Here is a 13,856-nt window from a genome sequence, read left to right as displayed (position 1 = left end):
TCTCTCGTGCGCGCTCCCTCACGCTCGAGCCGCCTCGCTCGTGCGCGCTCCCTCACGCTCGAGCCGCCTCGCTCGTGCGCGCTCCCTCACGCTCGAGCCGCCTCGCTCGTGCGCGCTCCCTCACGCTCGAGCCGCCTCGCTCGTGCGCGCTCCCTCACGCTCGAGCCGCCTCGCTCGTGCGCGCTCCTTCACGCTCGAGCCGCCTCGCTCGTGTGCGCTCCCTCACGCTCGAGCCGCCTCGCTCGTGCGCGCTCTCTCTCGCTCGAGCCTTCTCTCGCTCGAGGCGCCTTGCTCGAGCGCGCGCGCGCTCTCTCGCTTGAGCGCACATGCGCTCTCGCTTGAGCCGCCTCGCTCGTGCGCGCGCGCTCTCTCTCGCTCGAGCCGCCTCGCTCGAGTGCGCGCGCACTCTCTGGCTCTCTCTCGCTCGAGCCGCCTCGCTCGAGTGCGCGCGCTCTCTCGCTCGAGCCGCCTCGCTCGAGCGCGCGCGCTCTTTCTCTCTCTCGAGCTGCCTCGCTCGAGCGCGCGCGCTCTCTCGCTCGAGCCGCCTCGCTCCGCGCGCTCGCTCTCTCTCGCTCGAGCCGCCTCGCTCGAGCGCGCGCGCTCTCTCACTCAAGCTGGCTTGCTCGAGCGCGCGTGTGCTCTCTCACTCAAGCTGGCTTGCTCGTGCGCGCTCTCTCTCACTTGAGCTGGCTTGCTTGCACGCTCTCTCGCTCGAGCCGCCTTGCTCGAGCACGCGCGCTCTCTCTCTCGCTCGAGCCGCCTTGCTCGAGCGTGCGCTCTTGTTCGAGCTGCCTCGCTCGAGCGCGCGCGCTCTCTCTCGCTCGAGCCGCCTCGCTCGAGTGCGCGCGCACTCTCTGGCTCTCTCTCGCTCGAGCCGCCTCGCTCGAGTGCGCGCGCTCTCTCGCTCGAGCCGCCTCGCTCGAGTGCGCGCGCTCTCTCGCTCGAGCCGCCTCGCTCGAGCGCGCGCGCTCTTTCTCTCTCTCGAGCTGCCTCGCTCGAGCGCGGGCGCTCTCTCGCTCGAGCCACCTCGCTCGAGTGCACGCGCACTCTCTGGCTCTCTCTCGCTCGAGCCGCCTCGCTCGAGTGCGCGCGCTCTCTCGCTCGAGCCGCCTCGCTCGAGCGCGCGCGCTCTTTCTCTCTCTCGAGCTGCCTCGCTCGAGCGCGCGCGCTCTTTCTCTCTCTCGAGCTGCCTCGCTCGAGCGCGCTCGCTCTCGCTCGAGCCGCCTCGCTCGAGCGCGCGCGCTCTCTCACTCAAGCTGGCTTGCTCGAGCGCGCGTGTGCTCTCTCACTCAAGCTGGCTTGCTCGTGCGCGCTCTCTCTCACTTGAGCTGGCTTGCTTGCACGCTCTCTCGCTCGAGCCGCCTTGCTCGAGCACGCGCGCTCTCTCTCGCTCGAGCCGCCTTGCTCGAGCGTGCGCTCTTGTTCGAGCCGCCTCGCTCGAGCGCGCGCGCTCTCTCGCTCGAGCCCTCGCTGGAGCAGCCTCGCTCGATCGCGCGTGCGCTCTCTCTCGCTTGAGCCGCCTCGCTCGTGGGCGCGCGCTCTCCCTCGCTCGAGCGGCCTCGCTCGAGCGCACCGCTCTCTCGCTCGAGCCGCCTCGCACGAGCGCGCCGCTCTCTCGCTCGAGCCGTCTCGCTCGATCCGTCTCGCTCGAGCGCGCCGCTCTCGCTCGAGCCGCCTCGCTCGAGCGCGCCGCTCTCTTGCTCGAGCCGCCTGGCTCGAGCGCGCGCGCTCTCTTGCTCGAGCCGCCTGGCTCGAGCGCGCGCTCTTGTTCGAGCCGGCTCGCTCGAGCGCGCGCGCTCTCTCGCTCGAGCCCTCGCTGGAGCAGCCTCGCTCGATCGCGCGTGCGCTCTCTCTCGCTTGAGCCGCCTCGCTCGTGGGCGCGCGCTCTCCCTCGCTCGAGCGGCCTCGCTCGAGCGCGCCGCTCTCTCGCTCGAGCCGCCTCGCACGAGCGCGCCGCTCTCTCGCTCGAGCCGTCTCGCTCGAGCCGTCCCGCTCGAGCGCGCCGCTCTCGCTCGAGCCGCCTCGCTCGAGCGCGCCGCTCTCTTGCTCGAGCCGCCTGGCTCGAGCGCGCGCGCTCTCTTGCTCGAGCCGCCTGGCTCGAGCGCGCGCGCTCTCTTGCTCGAGCCGCCTGGCTCGAGCGCGCGCGCTCTCTTGCTCGAGCCGCCTGGCTCGAGCGCGCGCGCTCTCTTGCTCGAGCCGCCTGGCTCGAGCGCGCGCGCTCTCTTGCTCGAGCCGCCTGGCTCGAGCGCGCGCGCTCTCTTGCTCGAGCCGCCTGGCTCGAGCGCTCTCTTGCTCGAGCCGCCTGGCTCGAGCGCGCGCGCTCTCTTGCTCGAGCCGCCTGGCTCGAGCGCGCGCGCTCTCTTGCTCGAGCCGCCTGGCTCGAGCGCGCGCGCTCTCTTGCTCGAGCCGCCTGGCTCGAGCGCGCGCGCTCTCTTGCTCGAGCCGCCTGGCTCGAGCGCGCGCGCTCTCTTGCTCGAGCCGCCTGGCTCGAGCGCGCGCGCTCTCTTGCTCGAGCCGCCTGGCTCGAGCGCGCGCGCTCTCTTGCTCGAGCCGCCTGGCTCGTGCGCGCTCTCGCTCGAGCCGCCTCGCTCTCTCTCGCTCTAGCATCGCTCGAGCGCACACGCTCTCTCGCTCGAGCCGCCTCGCTCGAGCGCTCCGCTCTCTCTCGCTCGAGCGCGCGCGCTCTCTCTCGCTTGAGCCCTCGCTCGAGCCGCCTCGCTCGAGCGCGCATGCTCTCTCTTGCTCGAGCCGCCTCGCTCGAGTGCGCGCGCACTCTCTGGCTCTCTCTCTCTCTCTCTCTCTCTCTCGCTCGAGTGCGCGCGCTCTCTCGCTCGAGCCGCCTCGCTCGAGTGCACTCTCTCTCGCTCGAGCGCGCGCGCTCTCTCTCGCTCGAGCCGCCTCGCTCGTGCGCGCTCTCTCTCGCTCGAGCCGCCTCGCTCGACCGCGCGCGCGCACTCTCGCTCGAGCCGCCTCGCTCGAGCGCGCACGCTCTCTCTCGCTCAAGCCGCCTCGCTCGTGCGCGCACGCTCTCTCTCTCGCTCGAGCCGCCTCGCTCGAGTGCGCGCGCACTCTCTGGCTCTCTCTCTCTCTCGCTGGAGCCGCCTCGCTTGAGCGCGCGCGCTCTCTCGCTCGAGCCGCCTCGCTCGAGCGCGCGCTCTCTCTCGCTCGAGCCGCCTCGCTCGAGCACGCGCGATCTCTCGCTCGAGCGAGCGCGCGTGCCCCCTCTCTCTCTCTCTCTCTCTCTCGCGCTCTCTCCCTTGCGTTTTCTCTCTCTCTCCTCCTCGCGCCGTCTTGCTCACGCTCTCTCTCTCTCCCTTGCGTCGGCCCCGCTCTCGCACGCACTCTCTCTCCCTTGCGATGGCCAGCTTGTGCACGCACTCTCTCCCTCGCGCCGGCTCCCTCTCGCATGTGCGCCCCCTCGAGCTGGCCAGCTCACGCATGCGCGCTCTCTCTCCCTCGTGCCGGCGCACACGCTTTCTCTCTCCCTTGCGCCGGCTCGTTTGTGTGCATGCTCTCTCTCTCTCGCGCCGGCTCGCTTGCGCGCATCCTCCCTTGCACTGGCCAGCTCGCGCGCGCGTTCCCTCTCCCTCGCGCGTGCACTGGCCAGCTTGCGCATGCGCGCTCTCTCTCCCTCGCGCGCATGCGCGCTGGCCAGTTCGCGCATGCGCACTCTCTCTTCCTCGCGCTGGCCAGCTCACGCATGCACGCTCTCTCTCGCTCTCCCTCACGCTGGCTCGCTCGTGCGCTTTCTCTCCCTTGTGCCGGCTCGCTCGCGCGCTCTCTATCTCCCTCGCGCTGGCCAGCTCGCACATGCGCACACACTCTCTGTCTCACACGTCGGCTCACTCGCGCGCGCGCTCTCCCTCACGCTGGCCAGCTTGCTCGCACGCGCGCTCTCTCTCCCTCGCGCCGGCTCGCTCGCGCGCTTTTTCTCTCCCTCGGGTGCGCGCACTCGCTCGCTCTCTCCCTCGTGCGCGCTCGCGCTCTCTCGCGCGCGCTCTCTTCCTCGCGCGCTCTCTCTCTCTCTCTCGCTCTCCCTAGCGCCAGCTCGCTAGCGCTCTCTCTCTCGCTCTCTCTCTCTCTCCCTTGCGCCGGCTAGCTCGCGTGCTCTCTCTCTCCCTCGCGCCAGCTCGCTCGCGCGCTCTCTTTCTCTCTCTCTCTCTCTCCCTTGTGCGCGCTCTCTATCTCCCTCTTTCTTGGTGCCTGCTCTCTCTCTGGCGCCGGCCCGTTCGTGGCGCCCACTCTCTCTGGCACTGACTAGCTTGCGGTGCGAGCACATTCTCTCGCATGCGTCCACTCGCTCGTGGTGTGTGCTCTCGTGCACCGGTTCACACACTTTATTTGCGCAGGCCGCTCACTCACCCACCGAGCAGTTTGAACGTCTTACTGAGAGGAGGAATTTGGGATGCAGTGAAGAGATGGGCTTCATCGCTTTCCCTGACTCAGCAGCAAAATGTGACAGTAACTGGCTGTGATTGGAGGAGGAGCAGCTCCTTGCAGAATTTTTCATTGAACTCAACCATAGTTTGAACATAGCACTGCGGGCCAGATCTGGATGCTTGGTGGCTGATGTGGCCTGCAGGCTGGGGTTTGGGCAATCCTGAGGTAAATCATGGCTGATCAATATCCAAGCTCCATCGACTTACCTTGCAATGCAAGTAGAATCAGAAATGTTTGAAAAACTGCAGTTACAGCAAAGTTGTATTTGCTGTTTTTTTTTCTCTTGACATCAGAGGGAGGTGCAGAAAGATATTTAGTGTCAAATTGCATGACTGATCTGTGTAAATGGTCTGAGTTTAGCCTGCCATGGTTAAAGTAAATCAAGTCCTACTTACAAAGCAACAGGAGTAGGCCATTCAACCCGTTGCGTGTGCTCAGCCATTTATGTTTATGTACAGAACCAAAGGTTGTCCAATTTACCAGGTACCAGTGATCCCAGTGCTTCTGTATGCTTCTGAGACTTGGATGACCCAAAGCAGGCACCTTCTAAAGCATTGGTGAAATGGAAGGAAGGCACTGAAGAGACTTTGGGAGCATGCAGAGGTGCAGTCAGTGCATCGGGGGGAGTGAAAACTTTGAACAGCCCATCGACCCAACCCTTCAACCATCACCTTCCCCGTGTGTGTCAAAGTCTGCAGATCATGCGTAAAACTTTCTACCACTTTGGAACCTATTGAATTGGATTAGAAGCAATTCATCCTTAATGCCAAGGGACTGTCGAAGAAGTAGTAGCTCAGTGGTAAAGAAAGAAATACATCCATTTAAATAGCATCTTGCAAGACCACTGGTGGTTGTTACAGTGAAGTGTAGCCACGATAGTATTGTAAGAAATGTAGTAGCCAATTTATACACAGCAAGCTGCCATGAGCAGCGCTGTGATAGTGATCAGATCATAGATCTTTGTGATATCAATTGAGGGATAAATATTGGCCAGGATGCCATGGATAACTCCTCAATCCCCTTAAGATGCATGGACACTATTTTGATGCCCACCTGAGAGGGCAAACAAGGCCTTGGCAAACTGTTTCATGAAAAAGTGCTTTCTGAAGATTGCCGATTTAAGAGGTAATTTGATTGAGGTTTTTGGCATTTTTAAAATAATTGACAGGGGAGATTGAAAAGTTTTCTGTTGATGAAGTAGCCTAGGTCAATTGGGCAGAACCTTAAACCAAAGCCCACAAGGCTGCGTTCTCAGCCCCCTACCATCTTCCTTATACACTTATGACTGTGTGGCCAAATTTCCCTCCAACTCGATTTTCAAGTTTGCTGATGACACCACCGTAGTGGGTCGGATCTCAAACAATGACGAAACAAAGAATTTGGTGAACTGGTGCGACGACAATAATCTCTCCCTCAGTGTCAACAAAATGAAGGGGATTGGCGCCGACTTCAGGAAGTGTCATGGAGAACATGTCCCTGTCTGCATCAATGGGGACGAAGTAGAAATGGTCGAAAGTTTCAAGTTTTTAGGTGTCCAGATCACCTACCTTGGTCCCCCCATTCGGACACTATAGTTAAGAAAGCCCACCAATGCTTCCACTTTCTCAGAAGACTAAGGAAATTTGGCATGTCAACTACAGCTCTCTCCAACTTTTACAGATGCACCATAGAAAGCATTCTTTCTGGTTGTATCATGGCTTGGTATGGCTTCTGCTCTGCCCAAGACCGCAAGAAACAACAAAAGGTCGTGAGTGTTGCCCAATCCATCATGCAAACCTGCTTCCCATCCATTGACTCTGTCTACACTACCTGCTGCCTCAGCAAAGCAGCCAGCATAATTAAGGACCCCATGCATCCCGGGCCTACTCTCTTCCACCTTCTTCCTTTGGGAAAAAGATACAAAAGTCTGAGGCCACGTACCAACCAACTCAAGAACAGCTTCTCCCTGCTGCCATCAGACTTTTGGATGGACTTATCTCGCTTTAGGTTGATCTTTCTCTACACCCTAGCTATGACTGTAACACTACATTCTGCACTCTCTCGTTTCCTTCTCTATGAAACAGTATGCTTTGTCTGTACAGCACGCAAGAAACAATACTTTTCACTGTGTCCTAATACATGTGACAATAATAAATCAAATCAAAGACTATTCAGGAGCAAATTTGGGATATGCTGGATGTGTGGAACTAAAAAGCAGCAAATTCTAGCTCAATTAATTTAAAATATTAAGATCAATAGATTTTTGCTAGCTAAGAGTATAAAGGGATAAGCAGCCAAGGTAGTTAGATGGAATTAGGATACAGATCAGACGTGATCTAATTGAATGGCAAAAGTAGGCCTGAGGATTTGAATAGCCTATTCATGTTTCTATGGTTGGCGATGGCAGGATGGTGTGGTGCCTGGGGGTGATCTAGTATTGTCATGGTAGCATAGTATGTGTTTTTTTGATCATGATTCATCACTTGTGAATTTTATGACCTTTGGAAGATTCTGGTATTTGCATTGGGAAATACTTTCCCCATAAGAAAAGTTAGAAATTAAGTTAGGAAAAATTCAACATGTGACTCACCTTTAATAGTTTTCTTTGGTTTGTTAATGCCTGCTAACAGGGTGCAATTAATAGAAAAACTTTGGGAAAAGGTATTTGATCAGGATGTACTGCAATCCCATTTGCCTTGAGGCAAGAAAGTTGCAGTAAAAGTTCATTTATTAGTCACAAGTAGGCTTACATTAACACTGCAATTAAGTTACTGTGAAAATCCCCTAGTCGCCACACTCCAGCGCCTGTTCGGGTACACTGGGGGAGAATTCAGCACGGCCAATACACCTAACCAGCACGTCTTTCTGATCGTGGGACGAAACAGGAGCACCCGGAGGAAACACACACTGACACGGGGAGAACCTGCAAATTCCACACAGACAGCGGCCCATGCTGGGAATATAATCCGAGTCCCTGGCGCTGTGAGGCAGTAGTGCTAACCACTGTACATCATAATTGTGTCCTTTTGGTATATTTCTATTAAAATGAATTTGGCATATAACCATGAGCTGTTGTCAGAGGACTTAAATCATTTCTTTTGTACAATTTTTGACATCTTAAAAGTATTCAGATTACAAAATTAGTTTTCAGTATCTTTGCAATAAGTAGAATTTAATCTGCAAAAGTTTCTACTGCAACACTTGAAGTAAATGCTAAATACTTATTCAATTTGGATAAGCCTCGAAGCACTGACAAAGATGTTTGCTGCCTTGGTGACCTCAACAGTGGCTAAATTGAAGCTGGTTGTGACTTAGCCAAGGCAATAAATTTCATACACATGAAAGAATTGTTTAGATCTTGATGTATCGGAACTCTTAAGTTGTTAGGCATGTGATTTCAACTCATTTATATGCATATGCACATTAACCATCTATGCATTTTAATAGAATGGAAAACCATAAAACAGTGTGTGAATGTTTTTTGATTGTCAAATGTGGTTTACTTCCATAGTTTCTGCTTGTTGGTTGTCTGGAAAATTGAAATTTAACATGGTTTAACACAGCACCATGGAAACACCAGCAACTTTTTGCGGAGAACGGAACTGTCATTAGCTTTACCAGTAACAGCTCCAGGCCAACCAGCTATTGAGTAGCTCCAAAAGAACACGTGGCCATATCCAGAACATGGTTGGATACTGTTCAGCTAGAGAAATGGAGACCCGTGGGTGTCAATATTCTCAGCAACTACCTTGAAACAATATACCTTTTGAAGATGTGGGACAAAAGTCTACAAGCTGCATTGAGACATGCTGTGTGTGATTAATTTATGTCAGAATTCCAAACTCCGATGAAATTTTGTACTGAGCAGTGATAGATGTTAGGATGACAATTTGCATTATTTTGCCTTTAACATATCCAAAGGCCCTTCACAGAAGCATTATCAAACAACAAAATGGAATGACATTTATAATTTTCCAATCTAAAGGCAAAATTCCCAATTCTGAAATCTCCCGTCATGGCTGTAGTATTTTTGCTAAATGCTTCCATATTTGTATATCCTCGTACTCCAACTGCTGCTGCATCTCATCATTCAGGAGAGCTACAGGGCAAAATAATCTAAATTAACAAAACACGAGCATCTGCATAAGGAGATATTGGGTCATATGATCAAAAGCTTTGTCAAAGAGGTAAGTTTTAAGAAGTGTCTTTGAAGAGGAAAGTGACCTAAAGAGGTTTAGAGATGTAGGGAAGGAATTCCAAAGCTTGGGACCTTGGCAACTGAAAGCACAGCCACCAATGGTGGAGTGAGTAATATCGAGATACTCAAAGTGCCAAAATTACTTGAGTGCAGATACCTTGGAGGGTTGTGCAGTTGAAGGAGGGAGGGGCAAGGCCGTGAAGTGGTTTGAAAACAAGGATGAGAATTTTAAAATCGGACATTCCTTGACTGGAAGGCAGTGTCGGTCAGCCAAGCACAGGGGTGCTTGGTGAACAGGGCATATAGACAGCATAGCTTTCGATGACCGCAAGTTTACGGAGGATAGAATGTGGGAGACAAGTTTGATATTAGCATGAGACCAACCGGTTGCCCCCGCCTGTGATAAAAGAATGTCAGCAAATGAGACTTCAAGTTGACTGGGAATTAGAGTTGATGCATGGGAAGTCCTTGCTGCCGACTGAAATACAGGGACCTGTAATGGGACTCCTGCTTGTCAGCATGTTAATCAAAGACTTGCATGAAGGAATAGAGTGTTGTACGTCTAAATTGGGCAGATGACACTAAGTGTTGTGTGGATGGGAGCAAAAAATTACAATGTTAAATGCAGAGTATCTGGGCATGTAGCTCTGTATGGGGAAGTATGCAATTATTCACTTTGGATCTGAGCGTCAAGTTGGAATGTTTTCTTAATGGCAAGGGATCAGGAGCAGTGCAAGAACAAAAGGTGCTGCATCTCCATGTATGCAAATCATTCTAATGCAGAGATAATCAGAAGGACTGTTGGAATGTTAGTCATTATTCCAAGAGGGTGTTGGAATACAAATGTGAGGAAGCTATTGTTTGGTTGCACAGATCCTTGGTCAGACCCCGTTTGGATTACTGCATTCAGTTTTTAACAGCGGATCTCATTAAATATCTATTGGTCTTGGACATGGTACATTTCCAATTCTCCATAACGACACTGAGTTTAAAGTGTTGAATTAGGTCAGGCTGTATAAAGTTGATTTGTATTCATTTGAATTTAGAAGGTGGAATGGTGGTCACATTGCAACCTTTATAATGATTTGGGAATTTGATAGGGTAGATGCAACCAAACTCTTTCTCTTGTGGGGATTTGAGACCAAGGAAGTGTAATCTTGAATTTAGAACTAGGCCACTTAGAAGTGAATGGAGGAAGCACATTTTCCTCAGAAAGGGCAGTGGAAATCTAGAATTCTTTCCCCAAATAGCTGTTGAGTCAATTGAAATTTAAGATGGAGATCAGTAGATTTTTGTTAGGCAAAAGTATTAGGTTTCAGTGGCAAAGTAGATTGTCTGACCCATTGCATGTGCTAGCCCTTTGAAAGAGCTATCCAAAACGTTCCACACCGTGCTCTTTTCCCCTTAGCGTGCAATTTTTTCTTTTTGAAATGTAGGGGTAGGTTATTCAGCCCCTCAGGCCTGCACCATAAGACATAGGAGCGGAAGTAAGGCCATTCGGCCCATCGAGTCCACTCCACCATTCAATCATGGTTGATTTCAACTCCATTTACCCGCTCTCTCCCCATAGCCCTTAATTCCTCGAGAAATCAAGAATTTATCAATTTCTGTCTTGAAGACGCTCAACGTCTCGGCCTCCACAGCCCTCTGTGGCAATGAATTCCACAGACCTACCACTCTCTGGCTGAAGAAATTTCTCCTCATCTCTGTTCTAAAGTGACTCCCTTTTATTCTAAGGCTGTGCCCCCGCGTCCTAGTCTCCCCTGCTAATGGAAACAACTTCCCTACGTCCATCCTATCTAAGCCGTTCATTATCTTGTAAGTTTCTATTAGATCTCCCCTCAACCTCCTAAACTCCAATGAATATAATCCCACGATCCTCAGACGTTCATCGTATGTCAGGCCTACCATTCCTGGGATCATCCGTGTGAATCTCCGCTGGACCCGCTCCAGTGCCAGTATGTCCTTCCTGAGGTGTGGGGCCCAAAATTGCTCACAGTACTCCAAATGGGGCCTAACCAGTGCTTTATAAAGCCTCAGAAGTACATCCCTGCTTTTGTATTCCAAGCCTCTTGAGATAAATGACAACATTACATTTGCTTTCTTAATTACGGACTCAACCTGCAAGTTTACCTTTAGAGAATCCTGGACTAGGACTCCCAAGTCCCTTTGCACTTTAGCATTATGAATTTTGTCACCGTTTACAAAATAGTCCATGCCTCTATTCTTTTTTCCAAAGTGCAAGACCTCGCACTTGCCCACGTTGAATTTCATCAGCCACTTCTTGGACCACTCTCCTAAACTGTCTAAATCTTTCTGCAGCCTCCCCACCTCCTCAATACTACCTGCCCCTCCACCTATCTTTGTATCATCGGCAAACTTGGCCAGAATGCCCCCAGTCCCGTCATCTAGATCGTTAATATATAAAGAGAACAGCTGTGGCCCCAACACTGAACCCTGCGGGACACCACTTGTCACCGGTTGCCATTCTGAGAAAGAACCTTTTATCCCAACTCTCTGCCTTCTGTCTGACAGCCAATCACTCAAGATCGTGGCTGATGTTCAACCTCAATGCCATCTTCTCACAGTATCCCCGTATCCCTTGATGTCATTGGTACCTAGAAATCTATCAGCCTCTGCTTTGAACATACTGATTGACTGAACCGCCATAGACTCTCTGGTAGAGAATTCCAAATATTCACCACTGTCTGACTAAAGAAATTTCCTTCTCACCTTGGTACTAAATGGCCAACCTCTTATTCTGAGGCTTTGTCCCCCGGTTCTAGATTCCCCAGTAAGAAGTCTCACAATACCAGGTTAAAGTCCAACAGGTTTATTTGGTAGCAAATACCATAAGCTTTCGGAGCGCTGCTCCTTCGTCAGATGGAGTGGAAATGTGCTCTCAAACAGTGCACAGAGACACAGAAATCAAGTTACAGAATACTAATTAGAATGCAAATCCCTACAACCAGCCAGGTCTTAAAGGTACAGACAATGTGGGTGGAGGAAGCATTAAACACAGGTTAAAGAGATGTGTATTGTCTCCAGACAGAACAGATAGAAATAGATTCCCCAACCAGGGGGAACATCCTTCCTGCTTCTACCCTGTCGAGCCCTGTAAGAATTTTGTATACTTGAATGAGGTCACCTCTCATTATTCCAAAGTTGAGAGAATACAGTCCAAGCCTTCTCAACCTGTCCTCATCGGACAATCCCACCATCTCGGGGATTAGTCTAGTGAGGATTAAAGTGCATTTGTGTAATTACATGAGTAGCATTTGATTAATTTTTAGCTTATGCTGTCACCCGATTGTTGTCTTTATTTTCAAGAAGTTTACTAGGACAATTGTCAACATAACTGATGGGGTACAAACTTTTAAATGAGTGTTGGGGTGTACATGTATGTGATTAATATATTCCTTCCAATACTGAAAAGCAGGCAACCGATTCTTGGGGCTCTCTGTAGATGCTGTTTTTGAACCAGCTGCCAGAAACATAAAACCACCTTCAGGCAGTGATTTGTCTTGCCCTTTCCGAAGTACCAGACTTCAGCTTATCTGATGGAAGAATCCTAATTGCAGGCTTGTGTCTTAATATTTTTAAAGATTGAAACTGCAGCAGCAATTGGAATAAATGTACAGGAAGCTGGTGGAATGTCTCCTAGGCACTTTGTGAGGAATTCTGGGGAAGATTAGAACACAGTTGGTCTGACACTGAAGTTTAATGCCAATATTGAAGAAAACTCAATAGTGCGGGGAAAAACTGCCTCAAAATGTTGGCTATAAAGGTTTCCTGTCAGATTTTTCATTGTTCATTTTCTAATGAAAGCAGTAGTAATTTAATGTTTATTGCTCTTATGGGGAGAGATGGGTCAATAGATTTTTTTTATTGAATTACTAAATGTGTGTTTTTCTCTCCTTCAGTTCAAATCCAGCTAAATCATTGTAACAAATTCTGGATGCTAAAATGTGAAAGCTATTTCTGCTGTACTCTGGAATGGATCGAAACAAAAGAAATTCGATAGCAGGGTTACCATCAAGACATGAGCGATTGGAAGATTTTGATGGCAATAGAGAAGGTGGTGTTGCTCAATCAGCGACAGTATTCCCTTCATCGTACAGAGCCCTGAGTAGTGCTGTCTCCAGACTTACGAGGCTTGATGATTTCATCTGTGAAAAAATAGGATCTGGATTTTTTTCAGAAGTCTACAAGGTTAGTTAGTGCATCTTAGTACTCTCATTCTGTAAATTATAACTGGCAGAGAGAGAACCATAATCTCTTATGAAATGTGATTTCTTTAAATTGCCTGCCCTTTCCTTATTCCTATAGTCAATCTAGACACTTTGTAAGCCAACAAAAGGGAATGAGGGAATGGATAGGATGAATCCATCTTCCTCAATAGCTATAATGCGGTGTATTTTCCTGATAAGACCATGGAAATGTTACAGCACAGAAAGAGACTAATCAGCTCGACGTGCCTGCGCTGGTTAAAGGAAAAAGAACGAGCCACCCATTCTAATCTCACCTTCCAGCAAGTGGTCTGTAGCCTTGTAGGTTGCAGCACCTGTGGTGCAGATCCAGATACCTTTTAAATAGTCCCAGTCCATCACACAAACCAGCCTCCCATCCATTGATTCTGTCTACACTTCCTGTTGCCTCGGAAAAGCAGCCGGCATAGTCAAGGATCCCACACACCCCGGACATACTCTCTTCCACCTTCCTCTGTCGGGAAAGATGCAAAAGTCTGAACACAACCCAACTGACTTGAGGACAGCTTCTGCCTTGCTGCCATCAGACTTTTGAATGGACCTACCTTATGTTAAGCTGATCTTTCTCTATACCCTATCTATAACTGCAACACTATATTCTGCACCCTCTCCTTTCCTTCTCCCCTATGTACCCTATCAACGGTATGCCTTGTCTTGTATAGCATGCAAGAAACAATACTTTTCACGGTATCCCAATACATGGGGCAATAATAATCAAATTAAATTGGGGCAGCACGGTAACACAGTGGTTAGCACTGCTGCTTCACAGCGCCAGGGACCCGGGTTCAGTTCCCGGCTTGGGTCACTGTCTGTATGGAGTTTGCACATTTTCCCCATGCCCGCGTGGGTTTCCTCTGGGTGCTACGGTTTCCTCCCAAATTCTGAAAGACGTGCTTGTTAGCTGCATTGACCTGAACAGGTGCCGGACTGTGGCGACTAGGGGAATTTCACAGTAACTTCATTGCAGTAAG

General features: G+C 51.3%; 1 protein-coding gene across 1 annotated transcript in view; it reads left to right on the top strand.

Annotated features, from left to right (window-relative positions):
* The window catches only part of tesk2 (testis associated actin remodelling kinase 2), a 110,695-nt gene that overhangs the window by 21,376 nt on the left and 75,463 nt on the right, over positions 1-13,856 (top strand). Inside the window, exon 2 of the mRNA XM_078218643.1 lies at positions 12,541-12,829. Within this exon, the coding sequence (XP_078074769.1) occupies positions 12,614-12,829 (216 nt within the window). The 5' untranslated portion in view covers positions 12,541-12,613. The remainder of the gene's footprint in view (positions 1-12,540; positions 12,830-13,856) is intronic.

Source organism: Mustelus asterias, chromosome 8 (assembly GCF_964213995.1).
Source record: "Mustelus asterias chromosome 8, sMusAst1.hap1.1, whole genome shotgun sequence".
Taxonomy (NCBI): domain Eukaryota; kingdom Metazoa; phylum Chordata; class Chondrichthyes; order Carcharhiniformes; family Triakidae; genus Mustelus; species Mustelus asterias.
Note: the sequence above shows the minus strand (reverse complement) of the source record. Positions and strands in the feature narration are given on the sequence as shown.